Raw genomic sequence first — 21,592 nt, 5'->3', positions numbered from 1 at the left:
TAGGCATAAAACGCAACACTCAATTTTATACAATATGTAATGGGGGTCCTGGCTCTGTCTCTCTACCCACAATGGGGTCCTTGGCATGAAAATGGCTGAAGACCCCTGTGCTAGGGTGTTGTGTGTGGTTACCATTGCATTGTTATACAGTTGCTAATGGCTCCTACACACTACACGACTTTCAAAGACGTCGGATAGTGGTAACGTTCATATTACACCGTCTGTCTTGTCATGAAGTCATGCCGTTTTCAAATTACACAACAAATCGGTGACAGGGGTGAACACTTTACAAAACATTTCACTATTGACGAATCCCTGACGACTCTGTTGTGAAATGTAATTTGGAGTCCTGTCAGAGTACACATGAGAAGTGATGCGAGATACGAAAACAAATGCATGATCATATGTAATGCATTTCAGAATATGATGTATATGTTTTTAATCATATATTTTATTGGTTACAATATGAAAAAGTGCCTCCTACTGAAAAATCGACCTATTTGCTGACCTTACTGTCCAAAAGAATTTGCAATTTCTATCCAAATCTTCTCTTTCTCCACCTGGTTGTGGTACAGTTCAGATGAAACATCAAATAGGCACTGGTGCTCCTGCCAATGTTCCACTCATTTTTCCTCCATTTCTTCGGTCCAAGACTTTCTTGATACCGCAGACATGCTAGTTGATGTTCTGTTGCAGGTACATCAGGACTCCTCCCACTGACACTTCCCGTGCCCCGTTTCTTGCTCTCTCATTGGCTGTAGGTCAACACTGCAGTTGTATTCAGTCAAAACATATTCCACATTGCGTGATTTGGAAATCGCAGACAGGTCCAGATATTTAACATGCTAGATATCTCGCTGACATTGGCGATGCATCTGTGCTTCTCTCAAATCGTATCTTTGATAGTTCATACATTGCGATCGTCGCTCATGGGAGCGAGCTCCGATTTGCCCGCGATTTCAGGCTTTTGTCGGCGATCTCCACAAAACTGTCGGTGATTCAGAAAAATCAGGCTTAAAATCGTGTAGTGTAAATTCTGCATAAGGGGATCAAACTCTTTTTGATAATGGTTGCTATGGGGTTTTGGGTGGTAGCTAGGTGATTGCTTACTGGACAAAAAAGCCTACCCAAGTCTCTATGATATTCTGGTCTGTAGATATGGCTCGGGTCATTCCAATGAAAGTCTATGGAATTTTTAGCACCCGTTTTATTGTTTGTGGGGTAAAACTTAATAAAAATAATAATAATAATAATAATAATATTACTTAAAAAAATTATAATAATAATAATAATAACAGCACACCTCTCCTCAGAAAAATTACTTTGGGGTTAGATGTTTTGAAAAAATGCTATTGAATCCTTGAGCATTTGGATCTTTGTGCGGTTCTTCGTCATGTAATCCGTGTATATGCATGCATGTGTTGTAATATTTAAAGAGATGGCTTGCTCACTGGAAACTACAAATCAGCATATACTCAACATAATCCCTGCTGTTTGCAGCACCAGTGCTTTGTGCTCATACTGAGGGCCGGCTAACAGTCAGACTGCTAGAGTGTTTTGACACTGGTTGGTGCTTCCTGTCAGGGTGGAGGCTCTGGGAACATGTGATGTTAGCAGCGGGCAGACTGGATTAAATTCTCAGGGATGCATGTTCTGCTCCATGTTGTAGCTTCTGTAACCACTGGGGTTCCTGCATGGTAACAATAATCAATGCTGTGGTCCACTGCAGGAGATTTCATATCAGATAATCATGTTTAGTATGTTTCAGGCCTTAGTACTGTGTGTTTATTTGCTGCTCTATTGACTAAACTACCCAAACCTACCATGCCTATTTTCCACTTTGACGTAACTAGTTATCTTTAACTACGGCAAAGAGTTCCACAGTTTTAAGCCTCCTAACAAAATGTAGTATTTATCTCTGCTAATGACAAGCTATCAGAAAATGACATCTGAAGCGACATAGTCAACGTTACACTTAGTAAGTCTGTGGCAGGATTATTACAGTGAGTCTTTGTGCTCTAGGGCAGTGGGAAGTTTCTCGAAGCATGCTGTATATTTAATTAAGCCACATGACATCAGATTGGAGAACCACCAGCAAAATGACATCATGCAGTCGCATCAGTACACACATCATCCAACTGTGATCAGGATGCTGAACATGAACTTGTTTTGAACTTACCAGTTTCAGTTGAAACTGGTAACACATGTGCAATGTCAGTGTAGCTAGCATGTGAACACTTGAGAATAGCATGACCATTGTTAAACTAGTGAGCTGCCTTGCTGTCCACTTCCTTTTAATGCAACAAGCTCATCATCATGTATCCTCAGAAGTGACTCATTGAATTGCTTCGGATGGCCAACAACTCTGAGCTTCTCACATAAAGGGCTCGAGAGACTCGACTCACCATTGATTCCAGAAGACATTTTTAATGCGGGTTAGTTCTGGTCCGCTCCATTTATTATGTAAAGGAAATTCCGTTTCATCCTATATCAATTTGCTGTGACCAAAAGGCTGAATTATTGTTGATTTTAATGTGAGATTCACCAAAAATAGTTTTTCTGGTTTTATGTTATTTGAATGGATGAAATCACATCAAGGGGGAAGTGCATACCTTTGTTAGCAGCAGAGCCAGACTACTTTTTATAGAAGAACAACACAAACGTTAGGTTTGTGGACATTGGGATGCATGAAAAAGGTCCATAGACTGATGTTAGCATGTTGCTATGCTAACAAAAGCCTAATAAATATGAAAATACATCTAATATATGTGGTGAAAAAGTCAACATTTCTCTCGACTTGTCCATCAACTTGGATTACATGTTTCACAGTGCTCGGGTCAGTGTTTTGTAGTATGACATCTCTGTGAAGGATGCATGCTTTGCTGCCTTAGAATTTGGTCAAAAGAAGCAATCTTCAACCGCAGCATTGTGCAGTGTTGTCTATTCTTGTTTGCACGGGGAGATAGATAAAAACTTCTTAATACCACTAATACCTTGATTGACACCTGCATGTACTGTTAACAAAGGCCGCACACAAGGCTAGCCATGATAAATGGGGGTTGTGTTTTCAAACTCAAAACTTAAGCACACAGAAATAATTTTATACCCTCTGGACTTCTGATCGCTAAGATTTTTCAGAGATTGTAAAAAGAGTTAATTGCTCATTCATTTCACTCAAAACACTAACACATGCTACAGGGTTAAAAATTTTAGAATGCAAAAATTAGAAACACATTTGCACAAACAATAAGGCAGTTTGAGGAATTTATGTTGGCGCAAGGAAAACTGAAGACGTCTTTCACCCCCTCATAAAGGAAACCAGACGGCAGACACATCTCTAGAGTTTTGGAGCATGTGGCAAAATACATTCCAGTGAAAAAAAGAGACTCTTTTGAAGAGCAGTGTTTTTCCAATGCTAGAATGGGAAGGTAGCAGTAGTCTTGAATAATAATAACTTTGTCATGAATAATTGAGCATTATAATTTGAAAATTTGATCATCATACATAACACAAAATACCAAAAAGTTTGGTAAGGCCATCACGGTAGCTATTGCTCATTACCGTCTGTTCTATGGATATAAATTATACCTCAAACCATGCTTCTTGTAGAGGAAAAATTTGTACTATTTTTCTAAGCAATCCAACTATCGTTTAATTAAATAAAACAGGTGAAAACACCTCATAATAGTCTTAAGCCTCGGTCACATTTACCTTTGCATGGTGAAATTCTGCAGGTGAAGGTGTGGGAGAGTGATAAACCTGCAATAACACCACTAAAATGATTACCTTAACCATTGTGAATATTTAATGTAGCACTGCACACACTGGAGGTCAATGCCCAACCAAGCAACTTCATATTGGTCAATGCTGTGAATTCACAGGTCAAAGTTCACCAAACATGAAACAAACATTCCCACTGAGATGTCTGTACAGAGCATTTGCATTAAAAGAGGGACCTGAGTTATACAGTATCTAGGGAGCAGAATATTATAGAGACTTGCAGGGGGACTCTTTTGACTGGAGACAGTAATTAACCACCTAGCCATAGCAACCACCTAGAACACCCAAGAAAGTGTATAGCAATGCACGAAAAACCACTCAAAACAACTTTTGCAACCGAATAGCAACTAGGTGTGTAACGATCCAATGTTATTGATACAACACGCATATATCAGTATAGACATTTTAAGATGTACCTTTTATTTTAATACTCATGTCACATCCGTATGCATTTCCTTCAGGCGATGAAGCATCCGTATTACATTCATTTAACTTGGAGTGATAAATAGGCTTTTCATGTGGAACATGGATGTGTGCGGGGTCTTTGAAGCCAAATTGTGCTCTGCTATCTGTCAGGATCCGTATGATCAGGAGAAGGTGTCACAACTCACTCGATCAATGAAAACTGAGTGTTCATTAAGCATTTACACATTTAGAGAAAATGGTTGTGTTAAAAATGTTTTTCCCCAAATTATTCAACACCACATCACTGGGAATGATTCTACAGAAAGTCCATGCTGCTCTGCTCTTCAAATAAAAAAGAAAAAAAAATTGCAATAGGGTTTGCTCTAGAAAACAATCTTCACAGTTGTAAAATTTCCGTCATGGTCTATTTTTATTCATCATACTTGCATTCATTGCAGTTCTTAGGGCTACATTTAGGGGGATGTAGCATCTTTTATAATTGTATATGCACACGATAGTGGATATGTGATAGAGGATTTTTTTTAACTCCATAAGCGCGTGTCTAGTGAAACCAAGGACTTCTAGGTTGAAAGATCTACCTGTCAATCAACCGCTGTGCTAAAACAAGATTTTTCATCTTTGCTGTGTGCGGCTTTAAAGCACATTTACATGGACAAACCTCAAAGATCTTCTTCAGCATGTCTGCCATCAACATGCAAGCAGTGACAGATGAGAAGGACGTAGCCTACATCTAAAAGCTGAATAATACAGGTAGCCTACTCCATTAAATAACTTGGATTAATTTTAAGTGCAAATATGATGTTTAATGCACAATTCTAAGTATAACTGACAGAAACGGTGTGCGAATTTTCTGCACTTTTTAATCTTGTACATTTTGTGCACTTTATTGTCATGTAATAACTGGCAGCAACACACTGACGTTATGATTGATGTATGCATTCATGAATCACACAGCCTCCCATTCAAATCTGAATCTGTCAAATGTTGGTCAGCATTTGTAAGAATTATGAGTTTTCAGCTAATGCAGCCCCTGGCCATGTCAGTCTTATATTTTATTTATAAATTGCAAGCTATGAGGAATTAAAGAAAATGTCCTCCTATGGCTTTATGTGTATATTGATAAATAGCGCAAAAATTCATGTGATTGCTTCAGGTCGTAAAGTCACGTCGCGTACAATTGCACCTGTATGATTTTCAGATAAACTGACTTGTAAAGTGTGCAGGGGCTCACGACCTCCCGAGTGTCAGAACTCGCACTATGTATGCCCGGCCTAAGCACTTCCCCCATCCATTTTTTAAGTCCTTTCCACTTTGTAAAAGTCAGCATGAAATGAAAATTCACCCTATTTTCAAAATGCATTTTATTGTGAACGATTGATCCATGCATATGTTTTATTAATTTATACCTCGCAATCTTTAATCAAAATGGAAGAACTCGATCTTCCGGTGAAACGACAGACTTCTCTCTGGTGACGTATGCAGGACATTTAGTCTGCTTAAAACCTGCCCCTTTCTTATAAATACCACTACCTTGCGTAGAGTTGAACGAAGTGTCAATCCCATCTTGGTGAAGAGGGCAAGGTGTATTTTCGTCCATTTTCCTTAAAAACTATTGTTCCTTAACCCAAACATCCTTGGTTACGAGTCAGCTGGCTTGAATTTACATTTAAAATGCGGAGGAATAATGGCAAATTCACAGGCGTGTTCAAGACATTTCACGCCTGAATTCACGATATTCTGATTCACAGCACAATTAAGTGTTTTTTTCCATTATTTAGTGTATTGTGATTCAAAAGGTTCAAATGTGATTCTCTTTTTCTCACTCGTTTTTCAACGGCTACAGCCTCTTCATAAGCAAAGACAAATGCAAACTCGCATTCACATCTGCCTTCGTTCCACTACGCAACGCCCATATTTTCACAATCCAATCAACAACCAATAGATAAACTAAAATCCCTGCCCTACATTCTTTTCTTGTTCGATACGCTGTTTCACTCAGAAATACATCACAATACGAAAGTCGGTCGCAAATTTAAGTGGGCAAAGTTCCTGTTGACAGACCCTCAACCCCTTGACTCTGGCCAAGGGAGAGAGCCTACACAGATGTATGCTTCAGGCAACTCCATATCCCACAATGCACCTCGATTGTGATATCACCACACAGATGCCGCTAAAACTACCCCACCCCCAAACAACTGTGTAGTATGATGGAATTAAAGTTGGGTCAATTAAGCAGAAAGGTTATACAGAGATTTAACAGCATAATACTTGTAGCCATCATAAACTGACTGTTTGTTACACAGCCAAAGACTATGTGTTCATTGTAATGTTACCATTTCCTTTTTGTAAAACTTCATTAATCCTTCCTAACAATTAATTCCAATAATAAAAAAAACATTCTTAACAGACAAGATTTATACATAAGCCTCTGAAATTACAACTAAAGTTTACCTGAATCTGTGATTGCAGAAGTGGAATGCAGCCTATATTGTGTGTTCCAGATTCTTCCATTAATTTCAATAAACGTGCTCCATCTCTGGCTGAGATCTCGGGGATAGGTGAAGCATGATCTGCTGTGATGTCACATTGAGTTGCATTTTGGGAGATGGAGCTGCCTGAAGCATACGTATGTGTAGCCTTGCTCAAACTCGAGAGGTTGAGAGTCTATCAGCAAAAATGTCCCTCATCCACTTTACAAAGTGGAAAGAACTTCCAAAATGGCAGTGCTGAGGGAAGTTAGTGAGTGAATGTTTAAAGTGAAGTGGAACGCAGGACACATTCCCTATCACTCACGGGACACCTGGGGCCTGATACAAATTTTAACATTCATAAAAATACACTCCGGCTTTCCGTGTAGACATCTAATCTTTTCAAAATTGGTTGTAAATTTGGCAAATCTTGTAGCAATTTCACATTCAGTGTGGGAAAGAAAAATTACCTGACGCTGGAAACTTGTTGCGTCACACCAAATACTCTGTATAAAATGATCCAGATTGAATACATGAGAGCAACAAGCCCAATCTGGCATCTGCTTGTATCACTGTTTGTGGGCACGCATGCATCATTTGTGAGGTGTAGCTGGTTAAATGGGTCATGGCCCATACCTCTTAAAGCTGCTGTATTGTGAATAAGAGATTCTGTCAGGTGTGAATCAGAGCACAGCAGTAATCAAGGGCTTCACCTGTGTTATATCACCTACAGTTCACACCTCATCCAACAATCAGCTGTGGGTGGATGATGTAATTACTAGGTCTGATTTTAATGGTTTGCGGAGCTGGTGAGCTGTTTATCTTTGACCTACTGAATCAACATGTAGACATAATTGCCTCTTTCATATAAATACAGGAACTTCTTTGTTATTTTTACTGAGGACACTCTCAAAACACATCTATAATGCAAATGTGAGCTGTCCCAATCTTGTCTTCAAATATTTCAATAATGAATCATTATCAAGTCAGAACACTTCTATGCTGATATCTGAATCAGTGTTGATTGTCACACTAAAAGAGCTTCCCAGATATTCCAACATCATTTCCTAACTGTTCCTACATTTTTGTTCAGATGATGCAAAATGATTTCCTGTTTCCTCTGATTTTAATGTTTTGAGTGGTGCTTGCTTGTGTAAATCTCACCACTATGATGCTATGGGTGGTTTCTATTTGGGTGATTTAAGGTGCTGCTATATGTGACTTCACTAGTAAGCACCACAACCTGCAACATTTGAGTTCCAGAAGTAAAAATAGTTCTTTCCATATATATATATATATATATATATATATATATATATATATATATATATATTCATATATAAAACATGTATATTTTTCGAATATTAACGATAAATTATCACTTCATTTGATTACATTATTCACAATGCTTCATTAAAAGATGTTTAGTACACAATCTTGTGCCTTTGTCTTTTTCTCCGGTGTTCAAATACATTTTTGTTTCAAACTTGTTTTCAAAAGTTTGTAATGTGATTTACCTCAGAGCTTGTTGGTTTAGTCGTAACGTGGAACTGTTTTATGAAGGATTTTATGAAATCCCTATGGAAAAAACTAATGGGAAAAATACTTCTGGAATTAAGATGGCTGATAAAGTGGTGGGCTCTATTGATGCATGTTTGATAGGTCAGTTTTGATTGTTTTTTGTTTGTTTGTTTGTTTTTTACTGCTAAAAAGCTAGTTGCAGCACAACAAATGGAACAGAATGCAGGTGTTTCGAGATGCATTTGAAATGTTTTCAACTTTAAACAGCATCTTAAAAATGCTGCGCTCAAAGCCATAAGGCTAAAGGACAAATGCACCACAACAGTCAAAGACGTCCATCTAGTGCATGTTCACATAAAACTATTCCAAAACAGTGCAGACGGATATAAAAACACATCCTGTGTGAACGGCCCCATTCGTGTCTATGAAATTAATAAACATTACATATTATAAGCCTATGCAGGTAATCAGTGCTGGGTGGATTATTTGTAATTACATGACAAAAATTTAAATTTGTAACGTAATCTCATAGATTACATTTTTGGGCAATCTAATCCGATTACTTTTGGATTACTTTCAGCCTAATTTTATTTTATTTCACATGCATTTGAGTAGAATAATGATTTAACATAAAAGTACAAAGAGGAAAATGTATTCCATTCTTTATTACTAACAAAACAAGCCTCATAAAAAGCTTGTAATGACATTTTTAAAAAGTGCATTAAACATTTCATGCATTAAATAAACATTAAATCTAACAGTAATGACAGTGCATGGCTAAAGGTTATAATACAAAACACTGAGACATCAAGTTCATTTTAAGTGCATAAAACAATAGCAGCAGTACGAACATCAATGACCATAAAATCAACATAAACCTATCATAAAATTAATGAAAATGAATGACCATAAAATCAACAGCAACAACACTGCCTAGGTTAAAGCTTTCATGTAAAAACACAAACACATTTAACCCTTACTGCTAGACCATAGCCAATTCCAAAGCTGAGGTTCAAGATATTATCTTTTGAACAGCACGAATATTCTAAAAGAGCAGAATATTTTAAAACAGCAAAGTTCCACCATGTCTCACAAGGAACAATTGCGTCAACTTTTATGTCAAGTTTCATACTGTGGACTCCACTGGATCAGCAGCAACAGTAGAGCGATGGGCTTTGTTCCAACACCAAACATAACGCAATTATGCGATACGAATCACAGGCGGATGGCCCATTCCCATAGAAAGTGAAACGAATGTTCGCCGTTAGCAGATTCATGCCTTTACAACAGATGACGCTAATCAACAAGCAATTTTACCCCAGTAGGGTAGGTGGCTTAACGCACCTTTGAGCTGGTCCACCCTCCACCCATCACCGGGTGAGAAGAATTAACCACTTGACAAGTCTAGCGAGCAGATTGAAAAAATAAAACGCATCTCTCTACAAGCTGCAGCAGCGTTGACGAGTGTGTTGTTGATTTGCTATACGAGTAAGAAAACTTTCGAGACACTTCACAAACTATTTCAGTTCACCTGCTGGACAAGTTGACTGACAGTATTATCATGTAGACACAGTCTGAAGGGTGGTTCGAAAGAATGGAGTGTAATAAATGGTTTAACGGTTAAAACATTTTGAACAATATTAATTATATGCCACTGTCACACATACTGTATATATTTGTGTTAAAATCACTGTGTAATGCACACTCATAATGACTGTTAAAACAAATGTTTGATTATTGCCATGTACATCTCTCAAAATCATGCATGTTACCAATTAAACATGATGAAATTTAAACACTCCAAAAGTGCAAGCAATAAATCAAGTAATTTTCACAATATTTGTGTTGTGTTTTTCACAACACATCATTGAGCAGGTTGATAAAAAAGTTATTGTAAATTGTGCCCCCCAGTGAGCAAGCTGGCAATCTGACCCAACAAAACCCATCTTCAGTGTGACCCATTATTAGATACTTTTAATACTGCTACCGACAGAAGCTGTTAACGACTATTAAAAATAGTGCAGCAATAACGATTTTGTTGTTGCTATTCAACTTAGTCACATTAATGTCAGTGGGTGGTCAAAGAAGCTTTCTGCACTTTAGCGCCACCTGTTGCTCTGGTTCTGGTAACTGAAATGGCTTCTGACACGTGATCTAAAGTGTATATAATTTTGGTCTTGGAATTTCTTCGTCTGACGAAGAAAAAAATTGACACCGTAAAAAACAATTGCGCTTTGTCGGCGTGCGATTCACCAAGCGAATGTTCGCTCCAGCTGAGAATGGCTCATTACCGCACCGAGATATCACGCTTAATATTCGCATTTGGTGTGCAAAAGCCTTTACTTTTAACCCTTACTAGTAAGTAATATTCCATCACCTGTCTCTTACCTGAGGTGCATATCGTACTATTGTAACGTTAAAGGATCACATGGTCAAAATGTTCATCTGTGAGTCTATTGCACTTTGGGGTAAGTATATGATGATATTAATATGAAAATCATCAATAAATGATTAACAATTTACTGCCATTGCCTTGTTAATATGTAATCATGTAATCCATAAAAAGTAACTGTAGTCCAATTGCAAGCAGTTTAAAATGTAATTTAATCCAGTTGTAAATACTTGCATTTTTAAATCTAATTACGTAATCCGGAATACATGTAATCAATTACTACCCAGCACCGCAGGTAATGAATTTGATCCAAAATCTTAAAAACAGATGTAGGGTGAATTTGGACAATCTGCAGCCAGATCTCATGAAAATTACGTGACTTTGGCAACATTTTTGCCAAATGAAATGACGTGGTTCATTACACGTAACGTGGCAGTTCCAAAGGTGAAATTTCCACTGTGTGGTGCTAAATATGGTTTTAAGATTAATTCTCTATCCTCGTATAGTTTAAAATCAACAAAACCTACCTCCCTACCCTTAAACTTAAAACAAAACCTAACCGATAGAGTCATAAAACCAAAGGTGAGATGAAAAACACAATTGCTGAAGCAACCACATCATTTTGTGGTGCTTCTATGACACTTTCGTCTCACGTGTCGTCTCGGTTGCTCTTCTGGACTCGTACTCTAGTCTTCTGCTTCACAAGTGCAACGCTGTATCAGTTGAGCTACCACGCAATGTGATCACACAAGTTTGTGGCAAATTTGCCATGAACTCTCGATTATCTTAAGGGATGCCACATAAACATTGAGAAGATAATTTAAAATCTCTTTAATTCTAGAAAAAACTATTTGTCCCAGACATTTAAACTGTGACACATCTGAAAAATGATTAAAACATCATTGGCCCAGCTGTCCTCCTTTACATCTTCACAGCTGGACTTAAACTAACAATGGCGCCTCCATAGTGTATAATAAATCCCCACAGTCCCAGAGAAAATATATGCTTGAAAAATCAAATTCTCTTGGAATTGATTAAACACAAGTGTCCTAGAGACTGAACAATATCTTATGAAACATTAAAGAAATGCACAGCCGGATGCTCGTCTCTCTTCGCCTACGTTTCAGCCATAATAAAGCGACTCGAGTCTTCACTATCCTCTCACTCACAACAGAGTGTGTGCCAAAATATTCCCCCTCTCTCATCCAGATGTGGTGTCTGGACCACCAGGGCCAATATAAACAGACCTGTTAGGGGTCCGGCAGCCCAGTTTGTCTTATTTCGTGTCTCTCTATGAGACGTCTGGAATCAAACTCATTTCCTGTCTGAGTCATTATAGGCCTGAGGGGGTTTGATCAGTGAGGAGCTCTCACTCTCAGCTCATCTGATGGGCAGCACTGATGGTCCATGCAAACATCACACTAAGTGTAAGGGGGACATCAGATTTGCCTTGATTTTATGGAGATTTATATCGGATTATATTCGTGCGATCAGCAGAAGGGTGTAGGAGAGAAAGGAATGTGTTTTTCATTCTGGTTAATAAAAATATACTTTGAAGGAGGATGCTTACCATCTCCCAAATATCCATTCGGCCCAAGTGATGATAATCAGTTATTAATGTTGTTGTCAGACAGTTTTCATCATTCAGAACTTTTACATCTTACTAATTAAAATCTAGGCTACAACAAGGTTAGATGCATCCATACAGGTAGAACTGGGTTTCATTTGACTTGGTTAGTCTTGGTTAGTCTGGCTTTTAACCACAAGCTTAAGGTCTGTTCCACATTGCAGTTTGTTCAGGTCAGGAACCGTCTAGTCAAGAAGTTAATTTTTTTTATGCAGTGTATTTTATGCTTAGGTACTGCTACAGGTGCTTACTCACTTGAGAAAGATCTGACGGAGCCGTTGACAGATAGAAACACATAAGAAGCATTTTGAGGCTTTTGAAAGAAGTGTGTACTGTATGTTTTAAATCAAGTGGAAATAGTGTGAATTAGTTTTACCACTGGTCTAAAGTTCTCATTGGTCATGAATGCTTACAATAAAGTACTTAAAAAAAATAAGAACTTGGCCGCATGATGAAACATCACTCTTGTAAAACCTTGTACAGATTTCTCGATTCGATTCTATTTCAATTCAATTTGATTCGATTCTGTTTGGGTATGTTTCAGTTAAAATGTCAATTTTGCTTACATATGAATAAAATTGTCTCTCAGCTAATACTGTTAATTTTACAGGGGATGGTAGCTACGTGACTCAAAGTGATTATTAAACAGCAAAAGGCTGCTATTAAAATTAAAATTAAATAAATAGGAAGTCTGTATGTGCCTCAAGCTACATAGATAATTAGCACTACTACAAACAAGGCGTGTGATGCTCATAATGGTGTTTTCTGTGTATGCGCCAAGGATATCTAAAAGGTATGAGCACTGTGTTTCTTTGTCGTCACAACACCAGCTCCACACATTCACAAACACTCACATTTATAGCAAGCAGCATGTGCAAACTATATATTTTTACCATTAAAATCACAGCTTTTTCAGTTACATAATCTCACTAGGACATAATGTGATTTAAAGTAGTGCTCTGAATGTTTACGTAATGACATTCGTACATCAGATGGTATCAGTGTTTGATATTGGAGCATTTTCATGTGCACAAGTACATTAGCGTGGTATTGGACCCCTTTCCGATACAGTATTGATATTGGGACATCCCTAATATATGCAAGTATTTACATTGATATGTAGAACAAGTGCTAAAATGGTACTGTCTCTTTAAGAAAAGTGACAGTTCAGCAAGCATCTCCCTGAAGTTTTTTGGTTGAGCGCATATTAACTAGCGTTGCTTCTTCAGCACATCCGTGCTGTGTGATTGGAATTAAATGTTTATATTTTAGCTGGTTTTGATCAACAGCTGACTGTATAGGATATTAAAATAGACATTATTCAGTGACAAATGGATTTTGTTGATCTCGTCTTTGGAAACGTTTACTCTCAACACGCAGTGAAAGGATATCGATGCTTAATTTTTTTGCCATTATACTTATCAACAGCTGGTAAGTGAAATCTGAATATTTACCAGCTAGTGGCTAGTCACACCTGTCCTGATCACAAACTCCCAAGCTTTCTTCTAAATAAAAGGAAGCCCCAAAATACCAAAAATATAATTTTGTTTTCAGGTGCACTGATAAAACCTGTGCACACTGACCTCTGGTAAATTGCCTAAAGACAGCCAATCAGTTTGGAGTTGGTGATTACTGCTAGTTTTTTGCCATTGTTATGACAATATGCATCAGACTTTGGATGAACTTAAAATATTATGTGAAATGTTTTAGTGATGACACAATGCACCAAAAAATCCTCATCTATTCCACCTTTCCACAAAATCTCTCAATATGCATAAAATATGCATTAAGTAACGTTTGTCTTTGTGTCATCTTGGACACACACTGACATCTAGTGGTTTGGATGTAGCATCATTTAAAATCAATAGTTTTCAGTTTCAGATGTCATTGTAGAAATGTTGTATTCACAGTCAGTCATGATTACTTTAATCAATGAGTGAAAGTGTCAAATAACAGGACGGTTACTGAGATTAAGTGAGTAGTATTCAGCTGGTCATGCGATTCTAAAATGGCCGCCCCCATGTGTGGACCCTCTCCATGTAGAATAAAACAGCTTTTACAATGTTACTGATATGACTGGAGTCTTTATTTTAATGTGAGTGCTCATGATTTCATACATATATTGAAAAATTACAATTCATGTCTTTGAGGAAAACATTTTTGTTAGTTAATCTAATGAAACACTTGCAAGTATATTGTTCTTGTGCAAAGTGGTAGGATGCAGATATGTGCTGCACTGAAGTCCATGGCATCAGTGTTCATGGGGGTTTGTGCAGTTTAAACTTCACTCACATTATTAACCAGATGCTGCAGGTGAGGGGAAAACCAGCACGCAAAATCAAATGCAGGCAAAAAACTAATTCTGTGAGAAACAGCACACAGCCTCTGCCAAAAATACTAATCTAATTTGTGAACAGTAGCATGACACAGGATGAGCTAAAAATAGATGCATCAGGATATTTTCTCATCTGGTAAAGGAAAAGGACGCTTTCATTTTGAAGTCAATTTAGAAATGGACTCAAGATGCCAGTGTGAAATGCAGGAGATGAATAAGACATTGTGAGGGTAGGGTAAGATGTTTCTTTCAAAAACAGTTTATTGAGTTATGTGTGAAAGGGTGAATTATATAAACAAAATTATGTTTTGCTTTGGTTTGTTTCATTCTTAAATATTCTTAAATAAGGCCACTGAGAGGAAAAGCACTTAAGATTTTCAATGGATTCTTCTATTATTATTAGGGCTGTCGATTTAACATGTTAATTTTAAAACATTTACGCAAATAATCATGCCCCTGTCCATTAAATTATTCTGTAAAAGAATGTTCCTACCATTGGAGCAATTCAAGCATGATGTACCACCGTGATGTTTTTGTGAATCTGTGGCAGTAGGGGGCAGTTAGCACAACTCCAGCTGAATGAGCAACACGCCTCGTCAAACCAAAACCTCGTCAAAGCCTTCTAGAGATGACACACTCTTATGCTGGACCGAGCGCAACACAATGCAGGGCTCTTTAGATACGTTTGCCAACTTTTAAACTATGTTTAACTTGACACAATGTCTTAAAAACATAGCGTTTAATGACGCAAAAACTAGTGAGATGCAACGCAAATAAAGTGAGAGACGCTCCAAAAGCATCAGTCTAAAAACTTTGTTTGAAACTTCGAAAAAACACGTTTTGAGACTCCTACATTCTTTTGTGCACTGTCCAGCTGTCTTTGAACATAAAATCATGTTATCCAAGGCTGTGCTGACTGCCCCCTATAGAACACAAATACATCAAGGCCTAATACAGAATTTAAGCACTAGTCAGGGGGCATGACTTACATTATTTATACATGAATTAATTAATAATGTGTAGTTTTCTTAAATGTGCTCTTATTCACTGAATAAATCGCAGTTTGGCATGTTAAATTCAAAGCCTGTACCTTATTTTTTGTTGCCTTTTTTTAAATCCAACACAAGCATTTAGTGTTCATGACTTTTATTATATGGCTATAACTGGCAAAAGAACATGTAAAAAGAGCCCTAGACGGAGTCATGGCACCATGTTGTGGTAAGTAAATTTGACCATGACGTTTTATTGACTGGAATGTGAAAATGGGGAATTTCAACTCGGGTATTCCCACTTCTAAGTTTGTCTGGAATGCAGCCTTACCTTGAAGGAGGGACCTGAGCCATATCAATATCAGAATATCACTTGGAGGGGGGCTCTTTTGTCTTTGACCAATAAGCTGCCATTTAGAAACTACCTTGAACACCTTAGCAATCACCTAACATCACCCAGGCAACCACCCAGAACAACTTAGTTACTTACAACATGCTAAATGACATTTGGAAAGATCTTAGCAACTGTATAGCAATTGCCAGGTAACTATCCAAAACACCCTAGCAGGGTGTCAAGCAAGAACCACTTATAGTTTTTCAGAAAAATTTACAAATCTAGTTGTTTAAAAGTTAACAAAATGTAAAAATGTTATCAACGCTGCAGTAAGTAAATTATGGAACTGTCCTCACTAAAATGCTCTCCAGAAAACTCCAGAAAGTTTTCCTTCTGTTTTCAACTCAGTACTCTTTTTTTTCTTTGCGTCAAATGACTTCCCCAGACTAATGATCTGTACAGACATATATGGCAATAACACAGGCAAGAGTACTAAACTCATTGTTTTGATCAGATTTCAGCCAGATTTGAGCAGATTTAGTGTTTAAGGCTGGTTGCTGTTTCAATCTCAGGGAGTGAGCCATGGGCTACCATCATTATCCTCTTAAGCAGGACCTGTATTAATGCTGCCTTCACGTGCTATCGTAATGATTGTTTCTGAGTTTCCTACTCAGAAAATACACATGAATGCCCCCTCAAATCATATAGTAATTACGACTGGGAAACTAGATAAGAGGGAAACTAGATAAAAAGGAAGAACTAGAGATAATTTTGATACCCGAGTTTCCGAGTTGGAAGACGACATAAGCATTCAACTGGTGGATTAGAGTAGTTTCAATAGGGAATGATGGTTTTATTCAGTTTTATTAATGCACCTACCATATTATCACTTGTCTTTTAAATCATATACATGTACATACAGTATATCAGGAACTATCTGATGCTTATTGTACATTTTTACACAAAGAAAATAGCATGTATTTGACCAAATTCCATCATTGTCAGCCATATGGCTAGCATGTATTATGGTGTCAAAATAAAAGATCCCCAAGAAATATACATGAATGACCATGGCATCCTCCATCTTTCCAATAACAAAGCATGTGACATTCTCGTAATTATGACTTCAGAAATGGAAAGTAGCTTTGAAAGCATGGGAAGGCAGCATAAGTGGTGCTGCTCTATACAAGCATTAAAGTTGAGAAAAACTTCACTGGCCTTTGTTGACTGGCGATAAATAGAGATTCTGACTCATTACAGAACCATCTCACCTGTGTTTGAACACATTCAGGTGCCACTCCCACTCGAGTGTAAACAGAGCTATTGTGTTAACTTTAATCTACTGTATTCAAAAGCAAACAGTTGTATCATTTTGAGAAAATGAGGTCACGCCCGAGAATATCATACAGATACCAATTACATGACAGCACTTGAGCTCTAATGACTATATACAATCACTTGATTGTCCTTTTTTGGAAGGAATTATGAGTTAGTATTTGTCTACACAAAACTGATGGCCATGGTGCAAGGATTTTGTGGATGTTTGCTAAGGCATTGTTACAGTATTGTGGATGGTTGCTAGGACATTGCTATGTGGTTGCTAGGGTGTTGTGGGTGTTTGCTAGGACATTGCTATGCAGCAGCTATGGTGTTGAGTCCTTGTTAGCATAGCTATGCAGTTTATAAGGTGTTTTGGGTGGTTGTTAGCATGTTGGTATGCTAGGTGGTTTCTTACTGGCCCAAATAAAGTGTCCACCCCCAAGTCTCTGATATTCTTGTCTCTAGAAATGGCTTGGTTCCTTTTTCAATGTAAGTCTACTGGAGTTTTCTGCATGTTTTATTGTCCTCCAGATGAGAATTGGAAGTCTAATCACTTAGAAAAGCAATAGCACATCTGTCCTCAATAATTTGCATGATTGGAGGTATCATTCTTTTAGCACAAATGGTGCTGGACGACTTACAAAAATAACTAACCCTAAGTATGATGAGCAATAATAATAATGATGCTTGCCTTAGCAAACACTACTAAATACAAAGCCAGCTCTGTGAGCTAGGGATTAGGACGACTAAAAGTTAAATAACCCTGTAGACTCAACTCCACTAAAAAATACAGACTGATGGATTTGCATACATCAGACAAGACACATATGACCTGACAACTCACTATGGTAAAATGGGTTATTAGGTGACGTCGTTTCACAACAAAGGTGAGTGAACTGGTTTTACCTGTACAGTTGGTTGGTTTTAAGTATGCAAACTATGTGCATGTTGTGTTTTGAGAGGCAGAAGAAGCGTTGCACGGAATAGAAACACATTTTACCCGTCACCTCTCAGCTGCAGCTGAATTCATTCACTGAAATAAGTTTCCCAGAGGAAACCAAACTTCTGACAGATTCTGAAACGGTCCGCTTTGTGGAATGATAACAATGCCACTTCAAGAACAACAGTTATGGGCAGACAGTGATGGTATGTACTGCATAAATTGCTAAAAGTTAAAGATATTGTATTATAGACCATGCTGCAGGACAACGGTAGTTACCTGAAGAGTAGCTATTGATATTAATTCCAGTTCCAATTCCAATTTTGCCTCTTTAAAACTGACTCGTTGCTTAAAAATGCAGCAATATTTCAATATGTCATTTCAGACAAAATACGGCACATCCCATCAAATACGGCCAGCAGGCAACCCTAGTAACCTGTACTACTGGTATGGTAGAAAGACTGGAATCTTTAAAAATTCTTATTTTATTATTATTATTTACTATTGACGTGTTACAGAAGTACCAGTACTTTTGACATCCCTATGCAGGACTCACAGGTTGTTTTTTTTTTTTGTATGAGGGGCCACAGTGTGTAAGTTTGTTGCGTAAGTGGGTTACACTATGATAAGACAGCTCTGTGTATGTGTGGTTGCTATTGTTACGTGCTGTATGTTGTCTAATCAGCACAGCAGAAACATCCTCTCCATTGTCCTTAGAGAGTCCTGGAGAATATCAGGATGTCTATCCAAGATTGTCCTTCATTAGATGTTTCCAGACTACACAAATGACTGGAGAAGCCTCTATCTGATCATTTCTCGGTCTTAAACAAAGTTGTATGTGAAAGGTTGTTTGATCAATTCAATGTGTGTGAGTAACAGGCAGAGAACTGTTTGAGTTTGTTTTTAATTATACATTTGAAAGAATTCTCATAACTGCATCTTACCATACCATACGTTCAGACATAGACCGTTATTAAATTCCAAATCTGATCATTTCTAATTAAATCAACCATTAGACATGTAGTAATTAAAATAAGTTTTTTAATATTTTGAAAAAATTATATAAATGAACATTTTGTTTTTCGGTTGTGATATAAATTGTTAATTCATATAAAAAACATTTTTTTTTTTATTGAGTAATGATTAATTTGAGAGCCTCTACTAAATGTTGACATGTCAAGTTTAAATCATTATATTACTATTATATTATCTTTCAAAATAATTTGTTTTGATTTGTCAAGGGTTTTGTTGTGTGTTGCGGTAATTACATTTTCTATAGAAATGTTTTTTCAAAATGAAGGGAAATATTAAACAAAGATGTCTATATATATATATATATATATATATATATGTCTAACATGTCTATCATTTAGACTTCCCTTTGGATGTTAAAAAACGTTTTTTGTAACTTTGGTAAAAAAATAAATAAAAAGATTTGTTTGAATTAACTGCCACAGTGTTTTTGAAGCTACTTTGAAAAGATAGCTTCCCAAACTAGCCGCTACTCATAGTTTACAGTAGTTTAACTGCAGTAAAGCTATGCTTTTGCTAAAGTAGTTAGCTACTAAACAATTTACAAACAAAAATAAGCTAACAACAATGAAGCTATTTAATGGCAATATCCTAATTCTATAGTTAATGCTAACCAGTTTTGTTAATAGTGTCACTTACACATAGTGTTCCTTAACACTGTCACCTCAAATTATTGAGTGTTGTGGCTCATAGATCAAGAACAAACTGTGGCAAATGTTTTTGTGTATGGATTTTAAGGAGATTGCAGCATTATGAAAGCTTTAAGCAGCCTTACCAGTCACAAGATAGCTAATATTTGAGCACAGCTGAAACTGGATGAGGTGGGAATTCTCAAGTGAGGTTTGGATTAATCCATGTACTAGTGAATTGTTTCACCTTTTGTCCTTTGTATTGTTAAAGGAAAGACAGGGAATTGCAAGGATGATGGCAATGAGGTTTAAAGGTGCACTCAGTATATTTTGTCTTTGTGTCATCTTGGACACACACTGACATGTAGTGGTTTGGATGCAGCATCATTTAAAATCAATAGTTTTCAGTTTCAGATGTCATTGTAGAAATGTCGTATTCACAGTCAGACGTGATTAATTTAATCATTGAGTGAAAGTGTCAAATAACAGGACGGTTACTGAGATTAAGTGAGTAGTATTCAGCTGGTCATGTGATTCTAAAATGGCCGCCCCCATGTATGGAATCTCTCCATGTAGAATAAAACAGCATTTACAATGTTACTGATATGACTGGAGTCTTCATTTTAATGTGAGTGCTCATGATGTCATACATATATTGAAAAATTACAATTCATGTCTTTAGTAGTTAGTCATTTTTTCCTCATTAAAAAAAAAGGTGGAGTGCACTTTTAAATGTGGAACTATGCACCCTGTGTAGACCAAACCAACATAATCCAGCCTGGTAATTCGTGCTGGACTGGTTAAGTTGGTCTTTTTTAGCAAGGATTCTGCTAGAGATGGATGGGGTCTCTCAAATGTAGTCTTTTTGCAAATTTTATCATCCAGCTTTTGAAGTCTTATAATAGTAATATAAGCCTCTCCTCAACAAGCAGCATGATTTGAGATGTCAGTCATAGGGCTGGGTAACAAATATTTTCAGATTAATCTGGGGTTTATTTGAAAGATCCCATAAATAGAATAAATGGTACATGTAAACAATCAACATGTAACAATTAATTTGCATTTTTAAGACATCATATTTATTGATGGAATACATTAATAAAAATTTTTGGTGACTTACTGGCTTGTCTGGTGACCTATACAAGTATAGTCTAATTCACACACTTTTCAAGCAAATTGCACTAATGCATCACATCATCAAATAACAAGTTTCCTTGTCCCTTGCTGTGCTTTAAGTCATGTTTAATACATTAGAGAATCAGTGAAATCACATTACCCTGTATGTGTGTGTGTGTGTGTGTGTGTGTGTGTGTGTGTGTGTGTGTGTGTGTGCGTGCGTGTGTGCTAACACGCAGTAGGGGTTTGCCAGTGAGCTCAACAATCAAACACATTTTCTTCTTTCATTCCAGCGTGGGAATTCTTTCAGATGATGTAGGATTTCTGTGCTGTAGACGTAGGTTAGCCAGTGGGGGAGCATCAAATAAATGCTTCTTTATCCACTGTGTCAAAGACAACCTTGAAACCATCGTGTGCAGTCTGGACATGACTAGTGTCATCATTTTGTCTTTCACTTTTCCTTAAACTCATGTTTTCAAAGTTTACTAGAGCTGCAATCAATAAAGCTACTTTGAAACCAGTCTAATCTTATGTAAATAATGTGACTGTGGTGGCATTTTTGCAAAATGATATTACATGGCTCATTAAACAGTTCTGAGGTGAAACTGTGTGGCACTAAATGTGAGTTAAATATTCTCCCAAACAGATGAGGGTTTTTAATGCTCTTTCGCAGTGTTTACCAC

At 37.1% G+C, this 21,592-nt stretch overlaps 1 protein-coding gene across 2 annotated transcripts in view; it reads left to right on the top strand.

Annotated features, from left to right (window-relative positions):
- LOC127653136 (cytohesin-3) overlaps positions 1-21,592 on the top strand; it is a 63,036-nt gene that overhangs the window by 5,469 nt on the left and 35,975 nt on the right. Inside the window, exon 1 of one of the 2 annotated variants that reach the window (XM_052139687.1) lies at positions 18,151-18,338. The exons of the other annotated variant lie outside the window; for it this stretch is intronic. Within the exon in view, the coding sequence (XP_051995647.1) occupies positions 18,290-18,338 (49 nt within the window). The 5' untranslated portion in view covers positions 18,151-18,289. Of the gene's footprint in view, positions 1-18,150; positions 18,339-21,592 lie in introns of those variants that run through there. 2 annotated transcript variants of the gene reach the window in all.

The sequence above is a fragment of the Xyrauchen texanus genome, chromosome 12, assembly GCF_025860055.1.
Source record: "Xyrauchen texanus isolate HMW12.3.18 chromosome 12, RBS_HiC_50CHRs, whole genome shotgun sequence".
Classification (NCBI taxonomy): Eukaryota; Metazoa; Chordata; class Actinopteri; order Cypriniformes; family Catostomidae; genus Xyrauchen; species Xyrauchen texanus.
This window is presented reverse-complemented; position numbering and strand designations above follow the sequence as displayed.